Below are 24,308 nucleotides of genomic sequence, written 5' to 3'. Positions count from 1 at the left end.
AACAATTGAAATCAAAGCATACAATGAAATGGGCTTATTCTCTGTAGTCCATGATGACATTTTACGAGCTACATCCGACAATTTGACAAGGATCATTTATTTCAGTTGAGACAAATAACTGCTACCCAGGGTGCACTGGAATTAAAGGCTTGCAAGCACGCAAACAGCAGTGGCCAAGCACACACTCCTGGCACTGAAGGCATATGCCAGTCAGTTATAAGTGAAAGCTGGTGGTGATTATTGGAATAAAGTGTGTAGTGTTTTTTTTAACTTACGCATCAATTAATCATGAGCCAGTCCTGTATTCTATTACCAGAAAGTCACCGTTCATCCAGGTTTGAAGCAGTTCATTCTACTTTGACATGGGCAGCACACAATTCAAGCAACCTGTCAACTCAGTTTGCCATAGTCAAGGGAATGACCTGCACAGTTCACAGGTCACAGGTCATCAAGAATCCACATTGCCTTCTAAGGAAAGTGGGAAAAATATGTAGGGGAGAGGAAACAATTCCTCGAGTCGCAATGAACAGCAACATCATAAATATGGTGGTGAGTGTTTCTTCTCTTTGGTATTCCTCACAAAATCATGAATGTGTTCTCTTGGAATGTTTTTGATTTTTATTAGAAATACTAAATGAAGAAAATATTCTCATTTATAGCATCACTGCACATAGTAACCTGAGGAATTCCTATCCCATATTTACTTCAAATAATTTTTGTTTTGTCAAACCAAAGTACAACGTGAGATACAGGCTGAAATCTGATTGAAGGGCTCAGTTAGTTTATAGTATTAGCGGAGCTCTGTACCAATGCTCATGGCCAGTTAATATTTTTGCTGTTGCAAGGGGAGGTACTGAGATGTCGGAGTGAGAGAAAGGTGCATGTGCCATTGAGTGGATTTGGAAAGAAAATTTTGTGAGATATGCTCAGTTACAAAGAAGTCAATGTTTTTTGATTGGTTTCTGGGAAACTTGAGTCAATTCAGATCTTGTGCATGACAAACATATGCTAGATGCTTGGGAATTGAAATTCCTTGTGTTTGATCCCATGGGTTACACTGGGATCATGGCTGCCGGTGCACACCAGCAGCGACCCCGCTGGGGGTTATTTTTGTGGGGTCAGTAGAAGGGCACTTCATTAGCACGAGGCAAGCGGGCACAATTGCCACAATAGGCCCATCTCTGGTTCTCGCCTGCACCATACACTTGGAAGCTTTGGCCTCCGCTTGCCATTAGGGGGGGCGGGGTTTCCCAGGTTACCTCCCTGACCCTGGCCATATTCTTTTTGGTTCCCTTGATAAAGGGGCTGATTTTTCCACGAACATTTAAAATTGAAATTTGCTCTTATCAGGTGTCTAGGCTGCTTGGACCACATCTACCCTTGTGGAGACCGTTACATCTCACCTCACTTGATGTACCAGCATTAATTGATACACTGAGTCCAGTCCAGCCAATGGAGTGGGAACTCCTGGCAATAGGGAGTCCCCGTTACTGGCTCTACCCCCTTGCCATCATTTGCCTTGTAAGAGGCAGGCAGAGATTCCGCTGCCCTCACAAGGCAACCAGGAAACTCCTGGTGCAATAAGGCTCCACCGGTTTCCTGGAGATTCCACCGGTCTTCTTCTGGAGTTATGATGGTAAAGAAACGGAACTCCCCGAGGAATTGTGGGGCCATTCTAAGTATGTGTATAGAGAGAGATGTCTGGAAGTGAGCTACTGTCTGGAATCTAATCCAGCATTTCAAATGTAGAATAATGAAAACCTGGGAGTGACTTACAGACCTAATCTGAACAAGGGGTTCTAATGCATAATATATAGGATCATTGATACATGGGAGTTAGTTTCTACCTGGAATCCACACCAAGGGTTCAGGTGATTTATATATAAAATAATGGATATCCCAACAGTGACTTCTTGGCTGGAATCTAATCAAGGGATTCAGATGATGTCACATATTGAAAAAGCAAAGCTTGAGTGAATTTAATTTCCTACATTATAACAGTGACAACACTTCAAAAGTACTTGATTGGCTTTAAAGCACTTTGGGATGTACTGAGGCTGTGAAAGGCACTATATAAACGCAAGTCTTTCTTTTTGGTTGTCATCTGACCCTGAGCCTACTTTCCAATCTCATTTTCTCCGTTTATTTGAGTCTCCCCAGGCCACAACACTTAAGATAGTGTCTGAGAGAAGCAAATGTTGACTCATCCTCTAATGTTCCCCTTCCTTTGGGAGTGGGGTGGGGGAGTTACTGCAACCTGGGCATTTATTGAACAATAATTTGTATTTGATGATTAGGGAACTCTGGGGTAGTGTATATTGGAGAGCTTAATAAGTTGTTTCTGTGAAAGGGGTTTGTTATCCCAGATTGTTATTCTAACCAGGTAAACGAACAAAGAAGTAAATGGGGGAAAACGGGATCTTTGAATAAATGCACTTATAAATAGTGAAATCTTCTTATAAATAGGCTTCATTGTATTCCTGTGTCATACTTTGGCTAAAAGCCAGGAGTGATTTTGTACTGTATCAAGTTTAAAATTCCAAGCATTCTTTTTCTCTGTTAAAGGGACAATCTCAGTTTATTTGGGGAGTTTTCAGGTATGTTCATTTTCAATTAAAGGCGCGGTCTCAAGTCACTCGGGAGTTTTCAGGTTGGCTTAGTGCCTATTAAAGAAGCATTCTCAACTCATTAGGGAGTTTTTGGGCTAGCTCATTGCCAGTGAAACGGGCAGCCTCACACTGCAGTGGAGATTTTGGGTAGGCTGTTCCAGTTAAAGATTCAGTCTTATTTCATCGGAGAGTTTTCAGGTAGCCTCAGTTCCTGTTAAAGGGGTGGTCTCAGGTCAATTAGGAAATTTTTAGATTAACTCGGTAACTACAAAGAGAGCAGGATCACTTCATGGGGGTATTCTGGAATTGTTCAGCTCCAATTAAAGGGGTGATCTCACCTAATCAGGGAGCTTTTGGATAAGCTGGAAGAGCCAGTAGCACAATTCTCTGAAAAATTCTCTTCAATGTCTGCTTTGTCGACCCCCATAAACCTACACCGCCCATTCCAGTGCAACATTTCTACAGCAGTTTTTGTATTTTTTCTTCAATTCTAGCTGAAAAGACACATGATTATGACAGTTATTCAGTTTATGCATGAACATCACAGTCACAAGTTCTCTCTAGTGTGAAGAAAGAAAGATTGCATTTATATAGCACTTTCTCATATTTCACAAGTATCCCAAAGTGCTTCCCATGAAATGAAATATTTTGAAGTGCAGTGACTCTTGACATGTAGGTAAACATGGCAGCCATTTTGCACACGTCAAAATCCTACATACAGCAGTGAGATGAATGACTAGTTAATCTATTTTGGCTGGTGTTGATGGCAAAGAAACGTTGGACAAGACACCAGAAGAACTCCTTGCTCTTCTTTAAATAGTGCCATAGGATTTTTAATGTCCTACTGAACCACTGGAAACTGTCAAACAAGGCCTTGCTTTAACATCTTAGTCTGAAGGACAGAATGTCTGACTATGCAGCACCTTAAGTATAGCATTGGAACATTGGCCTAAATTATGTGCTCAAGTCCTGGTATGGGGCTTGAGTACAAAACCTCCTGATTATGATATGTAGGTAGGGAGGCTTTTTTAAAATTAAGGCCAAACTATCAATTCAGATAATGCTTTATTTTAAGGCATCAAATTTGCAGAAAAAAAAAGAAAGAAATTACATTTATATAGTGCCTTTCACAAGTTCAGGATGTCCCAAAGCACATTTCAGCCAATGAAGTACATTTAAAGAGCAGTCATTGTTGTAATGTAGAGCAATGCAGCAGCCAATTTGTGCACAGCAAGATCCCATAAACAGTAATGAAATAAGATAAAAGAACAGACAATCTGTCTGTGATGTTAGTTGAGGGAGTGTTGACGAGGACACTGGGAGAACTCCTCTGCCCTTCTGCGAACTCCCCACCCAAGAGGGCAGATGGGGCCTCGGTTTAACATCTCATCCGAAAGATGTGAACTCCAACAGTGCATCATTCCCTCAGTACTTCACTAAAATAGATAGAAGAAAATTAAATAGCTGGTCAAGTTAATCTATATTTGTTGTAACCGTCTGATTTTCACAAGGTGCCCTGATGGAGTCTCAATGGTGAGTCTCTCTTTAAAAGGGATCTTAAAGGTGAGATTTGTTAGTTTCCCTCACTCAATCAACATTCCTCCCATAACAAGTACATCAACCACACCCTTTGTCCGACCACACCCTTCAACCAGACGAAATCGAAGTTCTCAGCCGAGGGCTCAATTTCTGCCCCACCACCAAAATGGACCCCACTAGTCTCGCGGCGGACACAGAGGAATTCATCAGGAGAATGTGACTCCGGGAATTCTACCACAAACCCCAAGATTTCAGCAGCGAACCCAATGAGACAATCGACGATCCGGAACAGCAGACAGAGGGATCCGCGGTACAGCAACCGAAGAGGAAAGAGTCAAACTGGACTCCTCCAGAGGGTCGCTGCCCTCAGCTTGACATGTATGCTCAAGCTGTCAGGAAATGCGTCAATGCCAGATTCATCAGCCGCACTCAGAAGACAGTCCAGAATGTCACCCGAGCACAACGCAACGCCATCAACGCTCTCAAGACCAACCGCAACATCGTCATCAAACCAGCGGACAAAGGAGGAGCCATAGTCATACAGAACAGAACGGACTATTGCAAAGAAGCATACCGACAACTGGACAACCAGGAACACTACAGACGGTTACCCGCAGATCCGACCAAAGAACACACCCACCAGCTCAACAAACTGATCAAGACCTTCGATCCAGACCTTCAAAGCATCCTACGCACTCTCATCCCACGTACTCCCCGCGTGGGAGACTTCTACTGCCTCCCAAAGATACACAAAGCCAACACACCCGGACGTCCTATCATATCAGGCAACGGAACCCTGTGTGAGAACCTCTCTGGATACATCGAGGGCATCCTGAAACCCATCGTACAGGGAACCCCCAGCTTCTGTCGCGACACTACAGACTTCCTACAAAAACTCAGCACCCACGGACCAGTTGAACCAGGAACACTTCTCACCACGATGGACGTCTCGGCACTATACACCAGTATCCCCCACGATGACGGCATCGCTGCGACAGCATCAATACTCAACACCAACAACAGCCAATCTCCGGACGCCATCCTACAACTCATCCGCTTCATCCTGGATCACAATGTCTTCACCTTCGATAACCAGTTCTTTACCCAAACACACGGAACAGCCATGGGGACCAAATTCGCACCCCAATACGCCAACATTTTCATGCACAAGTTCGAGCAGGACTTCTTCACTGCACCACTATACACCAGATACATCGACGACATTTTCTTTCTATGGACCCACGGCAAGGAATCACTAAAGAGACTACACGATAACATCAACAAGTTCCATCCCACCATCAAGCTCACCATGGACTACTCCTCAGAATCAGTTTCTTTCTTGGACACACGAATCTCCATCAAAGACGGGCACCTCAGCACCTCACTCTACCGCAAGCCCACGGACAACCTCACGATGCTCCACTTTTCCAGCTTCCACCCTAACCACGTCAAAGAGGCCATCCCCTATGGACAGGCCCTGCGAATACACAGGGTCTGCTCAGACGAGGAGGAACGCGATGGACACCTACAGACGCTGAAAGCGTCTGGTAGTGGTTGTTGGAGGCCAAGCATCTCAGCCCCAGGGCATTGCTGCAGGAGTTCCTCAGGGCATTGTCCTAGGCCCAACCATCTTCAGCTGCTTCATCAATGACCTTCCCTCCATCATAAGATCAGAAATGGGGATGTTCGCTGATGACTGCACAGTGTTCAGTTCCATTCGCAACCCCTCAGATAATGAAGCAGTCCGAGCCCGCATGCAGCAAGACCTGGACAACATCCAGGCTTGGGCTGATGAGTGGCAAGTAACATTCGCGCCAGATAAGTGCCAGGCAATGACCATCTCCAACAAGAGAGAGTCTAACCACCTCCCCTTGACATTCAACGGCATTACCATCGCCGAATCCCCCACCATCAACATCCTGGGGGTCACCATTGACCAGAAACTTAACTGGACCAGCCATATAAATACTGTGGCTACGAGAGCAGGTCAGAGGCTGGGTATTCTGCGGCGAGTGACTCACCTCCTGACTCCCCAAAGCCTTTCCACCATCTACAAGGCACAAGTCAGGAGTGTGATGGAATACTCTCCACTTGCCTGGATGAGTGCAGCTCCAACAACACTCAAGAAGCTCGACACCATCCAAGATAAAGCAGCCCGCTTGATTGGCACCCCATCCACCACCCTAAACATTCACTCCCTTCACCACCGGCGCACTGTGGCTGCAGTGTGCACCATCCACAGGATGCACTGCAGCAACTCGCCAAGGCTTCTTCGACAGCACCTCCCAAACCCGCGACCTCTACCACCTAGAAGGACAAGGGCAGCAGGCGCATGGGAACAACACCACCTGCACGTTCCCCTCCAAGTCACACACCATCCCGACTTGGAAATATATCGCCGTTCCTTCATTGTCGCTGGGTCAAAATCCTGGAACTCCCTTCCTAACAGCACTGTGGGAGAACCGTCACCACACGGACTGCAGCGGTTCAAGAAGGCGGCTCACCACCACCTTCTCAAGGGCAATTAGGGATGGGCAATAAATGCCGGCCTTGCCAGCGACGCCCACATCCCGTGAACGAATAAAAAAAAAAAAAGACGCCCTAGTAAGAACGGGATATGACGCTCGACTCATCGATCGACAGTTCCGAAGGGCCACAGCAAAAAATCGCATAGACCTCCTCAGGAGACTAACACGGGACGCAACCAACAGAGTACCCTTTGTCGTCCAGTACTTCCCCAGAGCGGAGAAACTACGCCATGTTCTCCGCAGCCTTCAACATGTCATCGATGACGACGAACACCTCGCTATGGCCATCCCCACACCTCCACTACTCGCCTTTAAACAGCCACCCAACCTCAAACAGACCATCGTTCGCAGCAAATTACCTAGCTTTCAAGAGAACAGCGTCCACGACACCACACAACCCTGCCACGGTAACCTCTGCAAGACATGCCAGATCATCGACACAGATACCACCATCACACGAGAGGACACCACCCACCAGGTGCATGGTTCATACTCCTGTGACTCGGCCAACGTTGTCTACCTCATACGTTGCAGGAAAGGATGCCCCAGAGCATGGTACATTGGCGAGACCATGCAGACGCTGCGACAACGGATGAACGGACACCGCGCAACAATCGCCAAACAGGAGGGTTCCCTCCCAGTCGGGGAACACTTCAGCAGTCATGGACATTCATCCACCGACCTTCGGGTAAGCGTACTCCAAGGCGGCCTTCGAGACACACGACAACGCAAAATCGTCGAGCAGAAATTGATAGCCAAGTTCCGCACCCATGAGGACGGCCTCAACCGGGATCTTGGGTTCATGTCACGCTACACGTTACCCCACCAGCGAACAAATGTTATCTGTTTTTAATATAACGGGTCAGTTGCTGTCTTTTCTATGTTTCTACCTCTCTATCTCTGTTTTTTTTTGTTTGTTGTTTTTTTTGGTGATTTGTATATTCTGATTTCTATATTTTTCACATCGTTCACCTGACGAAGGAGGAAGCCTCCGAAAGCTTGTGAATTTAAAATAAAATTGCTGGACTATAACTTGGTGTTGTAAAATTGTTTACAATTGTCAACCCCAGTCCATCACCGGCATCTCCACATCATGTATATTCTGAGACCTTGCAGGTAACACCTGTCTGTCTGCACACTGATTGCCTTGGCAACGGGCAGTTGAAAAAACTGTCTGTAATCACCAAGCATTGTTCTGTGAATTATAAATGCGATTTCATTTCGAGGATTTCATTTCCACATCGTTCACCTGAGGAAGGAGGTAGCCTCCGAAAGCTTGTGAATTTAAAATAAAATTGCTGGACTATAACTTGGTGTTGTAAAATTGTTTACAAAAGTACATCAAAAACAGATTAACTGATCACTTATCTCATTTGTCATTTGCAAGATATTGCTGTGTGTAAAGTGGCTGCTAAGTTTGCATACGTGATAACAGTGACTTCAAGAGTAATTCGAGAGCACTTTGGGATGCCCTGGGAGACGTGATAATGTGCTATATAAAAGTTATTTCTTTACAATTGGCCTCAGTACCCCTAGTCAGTAGAGGAGAAGAATCAGCCAGCTTTCCTGATCACTATCCAAAGATCACTGCTAGAAAGTGTGTGTGTGTGTGTTCTAGGTTCACCCCTAAAGAATGGTTAATGGGGCAAGGTACCAAAGGGCTTCTGAAACCATCAGAACCATACACCAGCAAGTAGTTTCAGGAAAGGGAGAAAGATGGTGAAAAAAGTGATTCTCTACGGTGAGTTTATTTCTTTAAAATGAGTCCTGATGGTAAGGCTCCCTCTTTAATGAAGAACAGGTTTCTGCTCAGCTGAGTATTTCATACAAAGTGCCCCCATTATCTGCAAGTGCCCCTAAAGAGAAAAACTTGTATTCATATTGTGCTTTATCAAGTCTTTCAAAGGACCTTTGCAAGCAATGAATTACTTTAAAGTGACTGTTCTTAAGCAGGCAAATGTGACAGCTATTTTGCGCATAACAAGATTCCATGAACAGCAGTGAGGTGAGTAACCAGTTAATCTGTTTTTGGTTGAGTGATGAATGTTGACAGGTTGAGTAAACACATTGCTGATTAGTTACTTTTAATGCATATGCCTGAAAAATTTTACCCCTACTTCAGTCCCTGAACATAAAAGTTTCATAGCATGATTACAAAAGTTAGCTGGTTACTGAATCATTAATTAACTTTTGTGCTCGTTTGCAAGCTATGAAAAATATATTCTTATCCTTTACAAAGGAAACTTTCCTTTCATCCTGGGATATATATGTGGTTGATGGCAGTATAATTGAATTATTTAAATTACCAAAGCAATGAAAGAAAGAACTAGCATTTATATAGCACCTTTCATGACATCAAACCGTCCCAATGAAATACTTTTGAATTGTTACTATTGTAATGGAGGGAAATGCGGCACCCAAATTGCACATATCAAGATCCCACAAATAGCAATGACACAAATGACCAGATAATCTGTATTAATCATATTGGTTTGAGGGATAAATATTGACCAGGATGCCAGGAGAACACCCCTGCTCTTCTTCAAATAGTGCCATGGATCTTTTACATCCACCTGATAGGACAAACGAGGCCTTGGTTTAATGTCTCGTCTTAAAGGCAGCATCTCCGACAGTTCAGTACTCCCTCCCAGTGGCCCTTTAACAGGTTCCCCTGATGGCAGTAAATGCATTGGGCACTGTGGTACTGAACCATATTGACAAGGAAGGTCACAGGTTTGATTCCAGATCTGTGCTGTGTTAATTAAGCTCAGTTGAAATGGCAATTAGTGTGCTAAATTGATTTCAGAGACCTTGTAATAGGCAAGGGAAAAGGAAGTTCTGGTTCTCAGTCCTGATCCTTACCCAATGCTGGAAAGTAGCATATTGGGCTTCTGATGAAGACCGGATCAGACTCAGCTGTGATGCTCTCCACAATAGAGTAAGCTGCTAGCACTCACTGCCTAGGCTTACACCATAAAAATAGTGACTTGAGGGGAAAAAAAGAACGTAAAATCCATTATCCTTTTGGAGGGTGATCTTCCTCGATACCTGGTACAGACTCTGACGCCATGGGTGCAGCAAGATCGGGTTTTCTTCCCACATTTCCCTGCAGTGCCAGCCTTTGATCTTGGCATTCCAAGCCCGTGCAGGAGTGGGCTCTTTCCTCAGACTTTTCCCCAGGAAGAGTTATGGAGAATTGGAAGGTGAGTCGTCTTAGCAATGGCTCAGGAGCTGTGTTGGCAAAGGCTTGGTTATTTACCTTCTTTGTCTGTTGAGGAGTGATCCATGATACAAAAACACATTGAAAGTGGATATAAAATGGAACAGAAAAAGGTTTTTAAAAAACTCTTAATGTGAATGGTGCTTGGGTATCTTCCTAACTTTAGATCCCATATTGTTACCCTCCATCATTGGTTTGGAGAGTCTAGGTCACAAGTTGCTCTTTAATGCTGCCATCTATGATTTGTTGACCAGACATGTGGTTCTGTGGTGACATTGTTCCCACATGACTTATCACACGGTCTCCTACTCGAACTCATTTTTTTTCCAGAATCTCAAGGCCGTGAAGTTTCTTATCGCTATCTGGTTTCCTTCCTCCTCCAATCTATCGGCTTTTAAAACCAAAGTTTAGCATAATCTAATTTTGCCTTATCTTCCCTCCTAATCTTTTCAGCCTTGGTGGTGTCCTGTGCTGTGGGTCTTGGCCCCACCACTAGGTTTCTCAATTTTTAAAAAAAATGTGGCATATTGGCACCAAGGTAGCATCTAAGGACATTGCCTTTCAGTTAGGAGAATTCTCACCCAAGCCTCCAATTGCCTTCCCCAGATTAGATGCCACATTTTATTGTCTCATCTGAATCAGAGAACAACCAGTATTACCTGAATGTTCCCCCAAACCCTACCTTTAAACTGTAATGACTTTATAAACTAATCTGTCAAGTTGTAGTCCTATCCTCCCCTCCCCCCAACCCCCATGAATCTGCTTTAATGCTCATGCCTCCGCCCTGTTCTCCAGCTGCTTGGCCACCAGTTCCAGTTGCCTGTGCCAAGATTCAGTACTTTGACCTTGTAACTGAAGTGGAGAGGAAAGCAACTTTCAGGGGATCCCTTAAATGACATCTGCTGGGGAAGTCAATTAAAGAATGGGTTTGACAACACAGGCTGAGTCAGCACAGATGATACAATACACTCAGAGCTTCCAGTGAATAGCTGAACACACATTGGGCTGCCCCTTACCCTGAAGGTGTACAACCAGGGCATCAACTGTCTCACCTCTGATTTTTTTTTTTGTCTTTGCTGGGTACTGTGTGGTATTCCCTTATTCAACAACATCAACTTGCACCTTTTGATATTGTAAAAACTCCCAAGGCACTTCACAGGAGCATTATCAAACAAAATTTGACACGGAGCCACATAAGAAGATATTAAGACAGGTGACCAAAAGCTTGGTCAAAGAGGTAGGTTTTAACGAGCATCTTAAAGGAGGAAAGGTGGAGAGATGGAGAGGTTTAGGGAGGGAATTCCAGAGGTTAGGGCCTCGGCAGCTGAAGGCATGACCACCAATGGAGGAGCGATTAAAATCGGGGATAGGCAAGAATTGGAGGGTTGTAGGGCTGCACGAGGTTAGAGATAGGGAGGGGCGAGGACATGGAAGGATTTGAAAACAAGGATGAGAATTTAAAAATCGAGGCATTTCCTGACCGGGAGCCAATGTAGGTCAGTGAGCACAGGACTGATGGATGAATGGGACTTGGTGCAAGTTAGGAAATGGGCAGCAGAGTTTTGGATCAGCTCAAGTTTATGGAGGGTGGAAGATGGGAGTCTGGCCAGGAGAGCATTGGAATAGTCAAGTTTAGAGGTAACAACGGCATGGATGAGGGTTTCAGAAACTGAAACCGTGGAAGTATGGGTTTCCTGGACTACCTTACGATTTTGACATAAGGACGTCTTTTTTGTCAGTTTGCTGTCCGACAGGCCAGCCTGATTGACAGGCTGGCCTCAGTCGGACAGGAGAGTAGCCAGGGAGAGGACGTGAAAAGAACGTAAGAACATAAGAACGTAAGAAATAGGAGCAGGAGTAGGCCAATCGGCCCCTCGAGCCTGCTCCGCCATTCAATAAGATCATGGCTGATCTGATCCCAACCACAAATCTAAAGAACACAAGAAATAGGAACAGGACCCGGACACTCAGCCCCTGGGCCCGCTCCACCACCCACAGGGCCTTGACCGATCCGAACTCAGCTTCATGTCCAATTTCCTGCCCGCTCCCCATAACCCCTAATTCCCTTTACTTCTAGGAAACTGTCTATTTCTGTTTTAAATTTATTTAATGATGTAGCTTCCACAGCTTCCTGGGGCAGCAAATTCCACAGACCTTCTACCCTCTGAGTGAAGAAGTTTCTCCTCATCTCAGTTTTGAAAGAGCAGCCCCTTATTCTAAGATTATGCCCCCTAGTTCTAGTTTCACCCATCCTTGGGAACATCCTTACCGCATCCACCCGATCAAGCCCCTGAAGTTAAGTCTTCAGGTAAGTCTTTGTTTGTATGGATCGGGGTGGGGGGGGTGGTGAACATGGGTGGGCATGGGTCACTGATGGGCATGGGTGGGCATGGGGGAATCAGTCATGGGGGGGAGGGATCGGGGGTCAGTCACGGAGGGATGTCGTGGTCAGGGGTCATCACGGAGGTCTGCAATTGTTGGGTGATGGTGGGAGATCGGGGGTGGGGGTCAGCGATCGTTGGGGAGTAGCTGCAGGTAGGTCTTGTTGGGCCTGGGGGAAGCACTTCTCCTCCTCTGGGCCCACAAGCTGTGCCAGCCTGCAGTTTCGGGCCTTCTTGCCTCCTCTCGTGGCATGAAGGAGAAGGCCCGGGAATCCCGGCCCCCAGAGGTTGAAATTGCAAAATCTGTAATAATGGAGGCCTGCAGCCTCCTTGAAGGGTTTTAGTTGACCAACCCGCCTCCGAGGAGCTGGTTGGTTACCTACCCCTCATCCCGCCCTGATGAAAACTGGAAATGGGCGGGTTGAGGGCTGGTTGGGGGCGGGTCTGTAATAGTTGTGATTTTTCAATGCCCCCCGTCCCCAAACCACCTGTTTTTCAATGTTAAAATCGTGCCCAATGGCTTCGGTTTTCCCAATGTTTAGTTGGAGAAAAATTTTGCTCATCAATATAAAGGAGTGCATACACCTCATTTTGTAGGAGTAAAATCCTGGAACATAGGAACAGGAGTAGGCCATTCAGCCCCTCGTGCCTGCTCCACCATTTGATAAGATCATGGCTGATCTGTGATCTAGCTCCATATACCTGCCTTTGGCCCATATCCCTTAATACCTTTGGTTGCCAAAAAGCTATCTATCTCACATTTAAATTTAACAATTGAGCTAGTATCAATTGCCGTTTGCGGAAGAGAGTTCCAAACTTCTACCACCCTTTGTGTGTAGAAATGTTTTCTAATCTCACTCCTGAAAGGTCTGTCTCTAATTTTTAGACTGTGCCCCCTACTCCTAAAATCCCCAACCAGCGGAAATAGTTTCTCTCTATTCACCCTATCCATTCCCCTTAATATCTTATAAACTTCGATCAGATCACCCATTAATCTTCTAAACTCTAGGGAATACAACCCCAATTTGTGTAATCTCTCCTTGTAACTTAATCCTTGAAGTCCGGGTATCATTCCAGTAAACCTACGCTGCACTCCCTCCAAGGCCAATATGTCCTTCCGAAGGTGCGGTGCCCAGAACTGCTCACAGTACTCCAGGTGCGGTCTAACCAGGGTTTTGTATAGCTGCAGCATAATTTCTGCCCCCTTGTACTCCAGTCCTCTACATACAAAGGCTAGCATTCCATTTGCCTTATTGATTATTTTCTGCACCTGTTCATGACACTTCAATGATCTATGTACCTGAACCCTGAAGTCCCTTTGGACATCCACTGTTTTTAACTTTTTACCATTTAGAAAGTACCCTGTTCTATCCTTTTTTGATCCAAAGTGGATGACCTCACATTTGTCTACATTGAATTCCATTTGCCACAGTTTTGCCCTTTCACCTAATCTATCAATATCCCTTTGTAATTTTATGTTTTCATCTACACTGCTTAAATTGCCACCAAACTTAGATATGAGACTTTCTATGCCTTCTTCTAAGTCGTTAATAAATATTGTGAATAATTGAGGCCCCAAGACAGATCCCTGCGGGACTCCACTAGTCACATCCTGCCAATGTGAATACTTACCCATTATCCCTACTCTCTGTTGCCTTTCGCTCAGCCAACTTCCTAACCAAGTCTGTACTTTTCCCTCGATTCCATGGGCTTCTAACTTAGCTAACAGTCTCTTATGTGGGACCTTATCAAATGCCTTCTGGAAGTCCATATAAATAACATCCATTGACATTCCCCTGTCCTCTCCTTTAGTCACCTCTTCAAAAAATTCAATCAGATTTGTCGGGCACGACCTACCTTTCACAAATCCATGCTGGCTCTCTCTGATTAACTGAAAATTCTTGGTGTTCAGTCACTCTATCCTTAATTATAGACTCCAGCATTTTCCCCACAACAGATGTTAGGCTAACTGGTCTATAATTCCCCGGTTTTACTCTCTCTCCTTTCTTAAAAAGCGGAGTGACATGTGCAATTTTCCAATCGAGAGGGACAGTTCCTGAATCTAGAGAACTTAAAGATTATAGTTAGGGCATCTGCAATATGCTCACCTACTTCTTTTAAAACCCTGGGATGGAAACCATCTGGTCCTGGGGATTTGTCACTCTTTAGTGCTATTATTTTCTTCATTACTGTTGCTTTACTTATGTTAATTTTATCGAGTCCCTGTCCCCGATTCAATATTAGTTTTCTTGGGATTTCCGGCATGCTATCCTCTTTTTCTACTGTAAATACTGACGCAAAGTAATTGTTCAACATGTCCGCCATTTCCCCATTGTCAATGACAATATCCCCACTTTCAGTTTTTAAGGGGCCAACACTGCTCCTGACCACCCTCTTTTTCCGAATTGGAATTTTGAAGCAAAGTTATGTTTTTTGAAGAGGGAATGATTACAGTGGTATTGAAAGGTAGGGCAACTATACCTGAGGAGAGAGAACCATTTACAATGTCAGCTAGCATGGAGTCCAGAAAGGGAACTTGGGTGTTCAGCAATTCACTGGGAATAGGGTCAAGGGAACAGGAGGTGGGTTTCATAGATAAGATGAGCTCGGAGCGGGCATGAGGGGAGATGGGAGAGCAATTAAATTCAAGACTAGGGTAAGGGAAGAGCCTGGAGGCAGGTCTGGTTTAGTGGGAAATGGGAAGGGGGGAAGCCATTGAGGCAGCTGATCAGATGGTCACAATCTTAGCAACAAAGTACAGTAATTTGCAGTTTAAGCAAAATCCAAGAAGAAAAGTGCAAAAGTAAGTAGTTCATTTAGACTTGTGGAGAGATGTAAAAAGAGACTATCACCCCTGAAGTATGCTGGGTAATGGCCTAACAGGACCACCAGCTCTCCAATGACAAAATCCACAGCAGGTTGAGTTACAGAGCTGCCTGGTGCTCCAATCTACAGCCGAGGCTTACAAAGAATTTCTGATTTCATGGTAAAACTATGAGGTGAATTTTGGCCAGAAAATTTCACCCATCTTGGGCTAGTCTTGCCTGACTACTGGTGTGCCTTCTGATGCATGATTACCGTCAATGCCACACTGTAATCAGTTATCACGAATCCCAGTACAAGTTGACAACCTGACCGGCATTAATCAACTGGTTGAAAAAAAAATGTGAATATGGCTTCCTGGACTACATTTTCCAAATAGGTCTCTGATCAGACGCTTATCATTCATCACGTTATGAACATTCGGCTGACTATTAGTGCACTGAGCTGCCTGATTTTGAGCAGTCAGCTTCATTTATGTTGTGTGGGTGAGCTCATAGCTCCTAGTAGGTCTGGACTGCTGTGATATTATTTTACAGTGTGTAGCGGACAGTAGTGTAGCTTGCTTTAGTTATTACATAGTAATGGAGAGATCAAGGGATGGTGAGTAAATTTGAAGGGATGTGGCCATTTCAAGATAAGTGGTGATTTTGATGATAAAGATGTCGGCAACCTTTACAAAGGCTGCTTATATTTTTAAAATTTAATTTCAGCCTATGAAAATGTTGTTTAGGAAACAAAAGTAGCTGGCAAAACCCAATGGCTGGCACAATAAATGTCATGGCAAGCGATGGAGTTTATGGTGTCACACCATAACTTCACAACACTTCAATCTCTTGTGGAGGTGCTGCAGAACGAGGTGATAGTGAGGAGGGTGCTTCTAATTACCTTTAGGGATTTAGGGCACCCTCGCATTGAGCAGAATTACAGTATGCCATGAACGAGGCCGAGGAAGAGGACTTGAAGGTACAGCTGCCCGTGACGGGCACTGGCGAATCCAACCCCGTGGTATATTTTAGTTTCAGGTGTCCTTGCAGCAGATGGCGTAGCTCTACATCTGGCTGTCTGCTGAACGAAGCCTTTGTAGATACACGCCCATCCGGCAATGAGCACAGAGAAGTGGCTGCACATTCCAGGCCTCTTCCTCTTCCTCTACCTCTGTCATTGTATTCTGTAATTCTGCCCAATGGAGTTGGAGCGTCCTGCCACTTCACCACTTGGTAACAGACTCAGTTTCCTATCATGACATTTATGGTGCCAGGCATTGGATTTTGCCCAACATTTTTGTTGCCTGAAACAACCTTTGCATAGGCTGAAATACAAATTAAATGTGGGTGTGAGGGTTCCAGCAGTAGGCACAGTCTCCCTCTGGTGTAGCCTGATCTGCTTGGCATCCCTACATTCCTTTAAAAACATACGTAAAGGGAGATTTCCATTGGGAAACCCATTGTCCCAATATCTTGGATGTAACAAAAAAAATCTGCAGTGTCAGAACACTTGACACATAACCTATGGCAAACTAAGTCGAAGCAGGAAAGAAACAAAAAAGATAGCAAGAAAAATGTTTCAGAAATAGCCAGAAATGGTATTACAAATCTTATCTTATTAAATGTATTTCCATAAATAATGCAAGCTAACAGCTCTGGATGTCCATTTTATATGAGGGGGGGGGGGTCAAATACTGAGTGTTATACTGATGTAAGCAACAAGAGATTATGTGAATGTCTCAATAATGTAACGGGAATAGCTAATTATAATTATTTGCAAAGTGCCGGGTATAAGAACCCGACCAGAAAAGTGGGTGGGGCTCGAAATGGGCGGAAATCAGGTGTGCTGGAACTTGTCCAATTGATTACACCTACTTAATGTAACTGATCAGAACATTTACTGCTTCATGTGGGGGGGGAGAGGGAAATCGGTAAAATTTGAAAGAACGTGTAAGCTAAATTTATAGAGGAAAGCCATGTAATGCAGGGCAGCAGGTGGCACAATAGGATGGAGCAGCATTGTGAAACACACCAAAGTGGTAGGACAAGCATTCGATGCCCTCACTCTGCTCAGCTTCTGATTTCAGCTGCGTTACGATAGGGAGGTGTCAAACAAAAGGTACAGGCACAGAGCGAAAATTGTAGGGAGAGTTGCCACCAGGTACCCCTTGTGCATTTTCTGGGGGAGCAGCCCCAGGCAACACACACTGACATATGGGGCTCGATTTTCGCATCCCCGATCGGGTGCATTCGTGGTGGGGGGGCTGCGAATATCGGGGATTCCCGGGGCGGGTCTGCAGCCCGGCTCTAACCCGCCCACTTCCGGGTTCCCCAGTGACTCGCTGACATGCGTGCACAGCACCCGCATTTGGGACTCCCGCCGGCAATTAAAGCCAGCGCGGTGCCACTTAAAGTACTTGAACAGGTACTTCTGGTTGTTTACAGACCTGATTGACCTGATATTTTAGTAGGGATGGGATTTTGAAATTAACTGAGACTGTTTCCCGTACTGGGGGAAACACTCCCAATTCAAATGGACGTGTTGCAGCCATCAGCCTGTGGCAGCTGCAAAGGTCCATTTGACAGGTGGTGGGGGGAGACCCTCACTCATTGCAGGAGGCCACTCTGTCACTTTGGACAAAGTTTGGCCTCCACCACCCTCCTCCTAACAATAAAATTCACAAACTTGCACACTTACCCCAGTGTCCAGACACATTTACCTACCTTGCGGACCCCCTCAGATGTACATCTTCCAGATGGGGGCCGCCGTAGCTGCAGTCATGACCTCCTCGGAGGGCGAACAGCATCATCAGCCTTGCCGGCCATGCCGTCCACCTCTGACATGTGGAGCTCCACAACACAGTGCTGTGACACATCCACCTGTACAGTAGGAGGGAGGGCAACCACAGAGAGAGATGTGTCGCAGAGAGCACTACCCTCACCACAGGGTCTACAGACCGAGGCTAAGCTTCCTGGACCTCCCTGAGCAGCAGTGCACATGGAGGCTCAGAGTCACTCGACATGTAGTCGTGGACATCTGCAGCCTCCTTCATGCCGAGCTGCTCCCGGCTGGCCCGAGCACCATCTTCTTACCTGTCGCTGTCAAAGTCACCACTGCCCTCAACAACTTCTCCTCCGCATCCTTCCAGGGTGCCACTGGGGACATCGCCGACGTCTCTCAGTCATCTGCACAAAAGAGCCCTGCAAATACACCTACACCCACTCTGCAGTGACACAATGGGTGGCATCAAGTGTGCGTGTTCATGGTGAACCCCATGAAAGGGACCTATTCCACAAGCCAGTCAAGAATGGGCAAGATGTGGCAGTGGTGGTGATAATAACAATATTTATTTTGCATGTGAAAGAAAACAAATATAAATAAAAAGCATGACAAATCGTCAGACAACTTGTGCATTCCCTTTGTGCTCACAAAACCTTCACCTTGTGTTTCCGGGAACCCCTATGTGGTGCTACCCCTGTGGCTTCGGCAGAGGTGGTGGCAGGTTGCTCTTGTCCATGCCCTGACCGATGAAATGCTTTGGGCCAACGCCCTCTGGGTTTCGGTGCCCATGAGGGCCCCTCCAAAGACTGCTCCACATGCACCTGTGCAGTGGCAGACTCGACCACCTGGAGAAGAAGCAGCATTGCGGGTACTGGTTGAGAGGGGGGCAACGGGTGAGACGTGGGAGCGCTTTGAGTGGCGTCCCCACTTCCATGTCCCCTTTCACCATCATCCCTCTCCTGGCCCAAGCTCACATCACTCCTTCCACCCTGCTGGACGGTAGTTTGGAGGACTTGTGTGAGGCCTTGGAAGGCCACTTGTAAAGTATCTGTCAGCCTGTTTAAAGCAGCAGAATGTTGCACACCCTGAATCCGAACGGCCATTGTCAGGGCCTGAATGGACTCATTGTTGAGCTGTGCTTGACGCTCGAGGGAGGCTAGCCTTTCCTCCATCGCAGACGTTCCCGCAACTCCCCGCGACACTATCTCAGAGATGCCTTCACGTCCCTGCGACACTATCTCGGAGATACCCTCCTGTATCTATGCCACCGTTCCCCTCATGCAGGAGTTGGACTCCTCCATCCTCTGCACGATTGTGGAGGGTGCACGTGGCGCCTGTTCCAGTACCTCGGCAACGTGCTGCTGCCCTTCGACGACTCTCCTTTTCACGGCTGGCCCCCAGGGTTCAGTATCTGTGTCCAGCTGAGCAGAGCCTGGAGAAGAGTGCTCCCACCAATGCAAACTCTCCATGGCTGCCCCTGCCACCAGGGTCTGCTCGTGCTCACATGTGCGTGGTGACTCACCATGTTCAAGCCCAACTAAGTGAGGACGGGGACCCACCGAGGTGTGTGTATCTGCGCTGGTGGATGCATGGCTCAGATGTGACGATGGACCCTTAGAGGCCGGCAGGTCCTCTGAGGAATCACCCACCACGGTCACAGCGCTCGCAGATGGCCCTGCAAGAGAACAGAAAGCAATATTAGGCATGTGGACAGATGTTGAGGTGCTGCAGATGCCAAGTGATGCTAAGATCATTCGCTATCATGAGTGCTGAGCGTTAGCTTTCTGTCACCGGTCGCTTGTGCAATCCCAGCCTCGGCATCTGCCATGGACAGGCACTCCAGCGTGCGGCTGATCTCCAATGCCTGCTGCTCCCCGTCCGTTAGGACCACCTGGTGTGGCGGGCCCCCTCCGGTCCGTGCCTTCTCCCGGGCATTCTAGCATCTCTTCTCCTATCAAGGCAAAACACAGAGGAGTGATTGAGTGATGGTTGCATGGTGAGCCGCTGCATGTGTTGGTGTGGGTGGGGTAGAGCGTGAGGGAGATGCATGGGAGGGTGCGTGTGCAACATAGCCATGATATTGTATGAGGATTGGGTTGCGTGGTAGTGTTCGAATGGGGACAGGGGCGGTGAGTGCGTGCAGGCAAGGTGAGGATGATGGTTGAGTGGATGTGAGGAGTGATGCGAGAACATTGGGGTGGCAGTGCAGAAGAGGTTGTGTGGTGGTGGAGGTGATATGAAAGACGGAGTGTGGGAGAATGCGTAAGTATACTCACTTTGGCTGACCTGGTTAGGTCATTAAATCTCTTCCTGTACTGGACCCAGGTTCGTGGCACATTGCCGCTGCTGGTGACCTCCTCGGCCACCTCCAGCCAGGCCTTCTTCGTGGAGGAGGGCGGGACCTTCCTCCCATCAGGTGGGAAAAGGATTTCCCTCCTCCTCCTCACCCCATCCAGCAGCACCTGGAGTGAGGAGTCTGAAAATCTTGGGGCAGCCTTCCCTCTGGCCTGCTCCATGGTTCAGCATTGGTTGTTTGCTGCAGCAGGAGCATTGGTGGACTGCCCCTTTAAATAGGGCTCCTCCAGCTGACAGACCTTGCTGTGCATGCGCAGTCCGCCCGCCGCGCAGCTTACCAGCGGGGAACCCGGAAGCACAGGTAAGTGGATCCAATTAGCCTGCGATTCCGTGCGGAGCACACTGATTTCACCGGGTGCGCTACCCACGCGCCCAATCGACCCCCCACTGAGAACCCGCCACCCTGCTAATATCGGGCCCATGGTAATAGGTTTCCAGCCTGCCCTCTTGTCTGGTTCATGGCCGGGGTGGAGGGGGGGAAGAAGTGGGAGAGGATAAGGAGAGAAATAAATAAAAGGTAAAGATCTTTAGGGGGAAAAAAACCTTTTTGTGTTGATTCTATGTATTTACATAATGGAACAGCGATCAGTATTACTATTTTTCAATGAATTTAATATTTTCCCTGCTCTGTCTCGCTTGTTCTAATGGCTTGATTTAAAAATAATAAATATTCTTTTTTAAAAAAATTCTACAAAAACAGGGTAAGCCTGCAAGGCATGCAGAAAAGGAGAGAAATATGACTCCAGATTATGCCATGTCTGACCCAGTGATCCTGCAGGCTGATAAGCCTGATGTTCTCACTGAACTTACTGTGCGGAGAGACAGACACCCGTCTGGTTGATTGGTGACCCTGCAGTGTAATCTTTGCCTGACTCACAAACGCACCTCCCCCATCCAGAGAAGTCTATCTAATGAACGCTTTCTACCCACCCTCCCCGCTGCAGGAGTCGGGCCAGAGAGTTAGAATAGCTGGCAGCAGGAGGCACCATCAGTTGTACGACATCCAGGTTGGGAGGGTGTCATTCATCTGGAAAACCTCATTATAAGTTGTAAATCAGTGCCCCCCCCCCCCCTCGGCCCTTTGTTTGCCCAGGAGTAATCCAACATGTCACCAGAAAAGAATTACCTTTATCTCTCGGCTTGAATAGCTGTCATTTTGCCATGGGAACCATATTATCCTTTGTGATGGATCTACTGGGAAAGGTTGTGGCCCATTAGCACGCGTGCCGTTTTCAGAGGAGAAATTTTTGCGTGTCATTTTCCAAAGTAAGGAAAGCTGGAAGTATTTTTTTTTGTCAGAGCTGAGGAGTCGCAAGAGTCTCTCCTCATAACTTAGAGTTGCCAACATAGTGGGGTTGTCAGAAGTCAGGTTTGTTATTGAAGAGAGTGAAAAATCACAGACCCATTTAAATACTTAAAATCTCTGCAGGAGCTTTTACACTTAGTGCCTCTGTAGCTTGGAACGTGTGTGAGTGACGTCAATCCTCCAGCTCCCCATGCTTTTATTGGCAAAAGCTGTGTCCTTACCCCGACAGCAGAACGTGGGTCTACGATTCTGCCATCAGGATAAGGGAGCCAGTGTAGGCTGTGTAAATGCTGGGAGCTGGTTGGCGGCTGTCACTCTCCCCCCAATCCGAACTACACAAGTGCTAAATGGAAAAGTAACAGGCTTCTTCTCAGTTCGGTCAAAATAAGTTATGTTTTAAACCAACAGGAGCAAGCCTTACTCCAAATCATAGAGTCATACAGCACAGGGGAAGGCCATTCGGCCCATCGTGTCTGTGCCGGCTCTTTGAAAGAGCTATCCAATTGGTCCCACTCCCCTGCTCTTTCCCCATAGCCCTGGAAATTTCTCCTTTTCAAATATTTACTCAATTCCCTTTTGAAAGTTACTATTGAATCAGCTTCCACCACCTTTTCAGGCAGTGCATTCCAGATCATAACAACTCGCTGCGTAAAACAAATTCTCTTCATTTCCCCCTTGGATTTGATTGGGAGCTGATACGTCTAAAAGCAAGCGATCACAAATTGTCTGAAGTTTAATTTTAAGGGAGTGAAATTGGAGCTGGTTTTCTTTGTCTCCAATATTAGGTGGAATGTGGTATCGCCTGGGATTTTTTTTCTCTCTCTCTTCCTTTCCTTCAGGAAGGTCACATGGCCCCTGGAGTGTGTGGATTTGGGTGAAGGGAGGGAAACGATGCAATCTGTGTTAGCAGTGCTGAATGAGAAACACATGCAGGATGAGGGAGTGTGGAGTTACTGAGCCTGTCTGACTGCGGGGTTGTACAGAGAGAGCTGGAGGAATTAACACCACAGTTCGCACGAGAAATCCAACAGGAAAACTTCACCCAACAAGAGGAGCCCTGTTTTTTTTTTAAAAGCCTTTACTGAACATTTAAAGTCATAGAGCCTTGATACAAGAGGAGACACATCCAGCCTTGAACCAAGAAATAGGGAGAAGCTTTTTCTTTTGTTTTGTGTTTGTATGATTTACACTGAAGGATATGACCAGTGCAGTCTTTAGGAGAGGATCCAGCAAAGAGGGTTTGAAAAACCTCTTGCGGTAAGTGAAAAATATGCCTGAGGGAGCCATTGCTTTCTGCCTTAGTTAGAACTGTGAATGGAGCTTTTTAATATGAATTGTAAGTCAATGCTCCCTTATTTAGCTAGGAATTATCCAACATATATATATAATAGAAATCTCACATTCTGTGCACCATGGTTAATTTACTTCTCTGAGCCTGGAAATATAACTTTTGTATGTACATATGATTGCATTATATTGCAGGGATTCATAAAACATTGCTTTGGAAACAATGAGTTGCCAATGTTTCAGAATCCTACAAAGTCAGTGTGGGGTTGCCAATGTTTTTACATTTATACATGGACATAAAAACTGCTTGAGTCAAGCTTAAATTGATTTTTTTTTAAAGAGGGTTTTTGACTTCCAGGGGTTTTGACTTTTCCAGTTGCTTAGCAGCTGAACAGTACAGTGAGTCAAAGGTTTCTTCATAAGCAATGAAGCTCTGTGCTGAGCCCATGGTTGCTTTAATTCTGCTTTTAAACTGCGGGACATTTACTGGGATTAATGAATCTCCGCCACTTCTGCTTTAAACAGCTTTCAACCATTGGATCGTAAAGGGCCACCGTCTTCATGAACAAGTGCTTGGGGACACCTTAGCCCATCCGTTTACAAATGCATGATGTAAATTATGTTAGAATGCATCATGATATCACGTGGAATTATCATAACAAAAATGACAGCGCTCCTCTCTCTGCAAAAGAAAATTTGAAATCATAGTTTCCCAAATCTTGCTTGCTACAATCCTGTCTCAATTTTATTAAAATCATAAAATATAACTACTGAGGATGCTGTTCATTGCATGATCACATTATTTAGCATTAAACTCTTTCCAACCTATTTGCTTAACAATCCTCGAAGGACTGCGTTAGATATATATTTTTGAAAACTGGATTTGTGATACCGACTGAATACCCGGGAGTGAGTTGTACATTGGAATCTAATCAATGGGGTTCAGATGGCAATATGTAGGATAAGGGATATTTGGGAACAAGTTACAGACTGGAATCTAATCCAGGGGATGCAGGTGGTTTATATGTATGATAATGGATGCCCGAGAGGGAGTTAGAAACTGAAATCAAATCAACTGGGTATGGATGGTTTGTATGCAGGATAATGGGTACCTCATACTGATTAACAGGATGGGATTTAATCAAGGGGTTGGGATGAAGTGCTAAATTGTGAGTGTGAATATACAGTTACAATTTTCTGTGTGAGTTTTGGTTTGTGTTAATGGCTGTCACTATATGTTAATTGGTAGCACACTCCATGCTGTTAACTATTAGTATACTATGCTGTTGATGTGCAATGACATTGATCCAAGATGATTCATAGACTGTCACTCCTACAGGGTTATTAAGCAATTGAAGATTGAAATTAAGAAGCTTTCTGTCATTTCCCCTTGATGGTTCAGTATGTAAATACACCAAGTAGGACGGTACTGAGTCATTTAAATCAGGTTTGATCCCTGATGTATACTGAGTTGTCTTCACTGTCAGTTGGGAG

General features: G+C 45.8%; 1 protein-coding gene across 6 annotated transcripts in view; it reads left to right on the top strand.

The window, feature by feature from the left end:
* lsp1a (lymphocyte specific protein 1 a) overlaps positions 1-24,308 on the top strand; it is a 313,607-nt gene that overhangs the window by 124,382 nt on the left and 164,917 nt on the right. The window contains exon 1 of one of the 6 annotated variants that reach the window (XM_067993833.1): positions 22,390-22,784. The exons of the other annotated variants lie outside the window; for them this stretch is intronic. Coding sequence (XP_067849934.1) covers positions 22,726-22,784 — 59 coding nt within the window. The 5' untranslated portion in view covers positions 22,390-22,725. Of the gene's footprint in view, positions 1-22,389; positions 22,785-24,308 lie in introns of those variants that run through there. 6 annotated transcript variants of the gene reach the window in all.

Source organism: Heptranchias perlo, chromosome 12 (assembly GCF_035084215.1).
Source record: "Heptranchias perlo isolate sHepPer1 chromosome 12, sHepPer1.hap1, whole genome shotgun sequence".
NCBI classification, from domain to species: Eukaryota; Metazoa; Chordata; class Chondrichthyes; order Hexanchiformes; family Hexanchidae; genus Heptranchias; species Heptranchias perlo.
The sequence above is the reverse complement of the archived record's forward strand: the minus strand, read 5'-3'. Positions and strand labels throughout refer to the sequence as shown.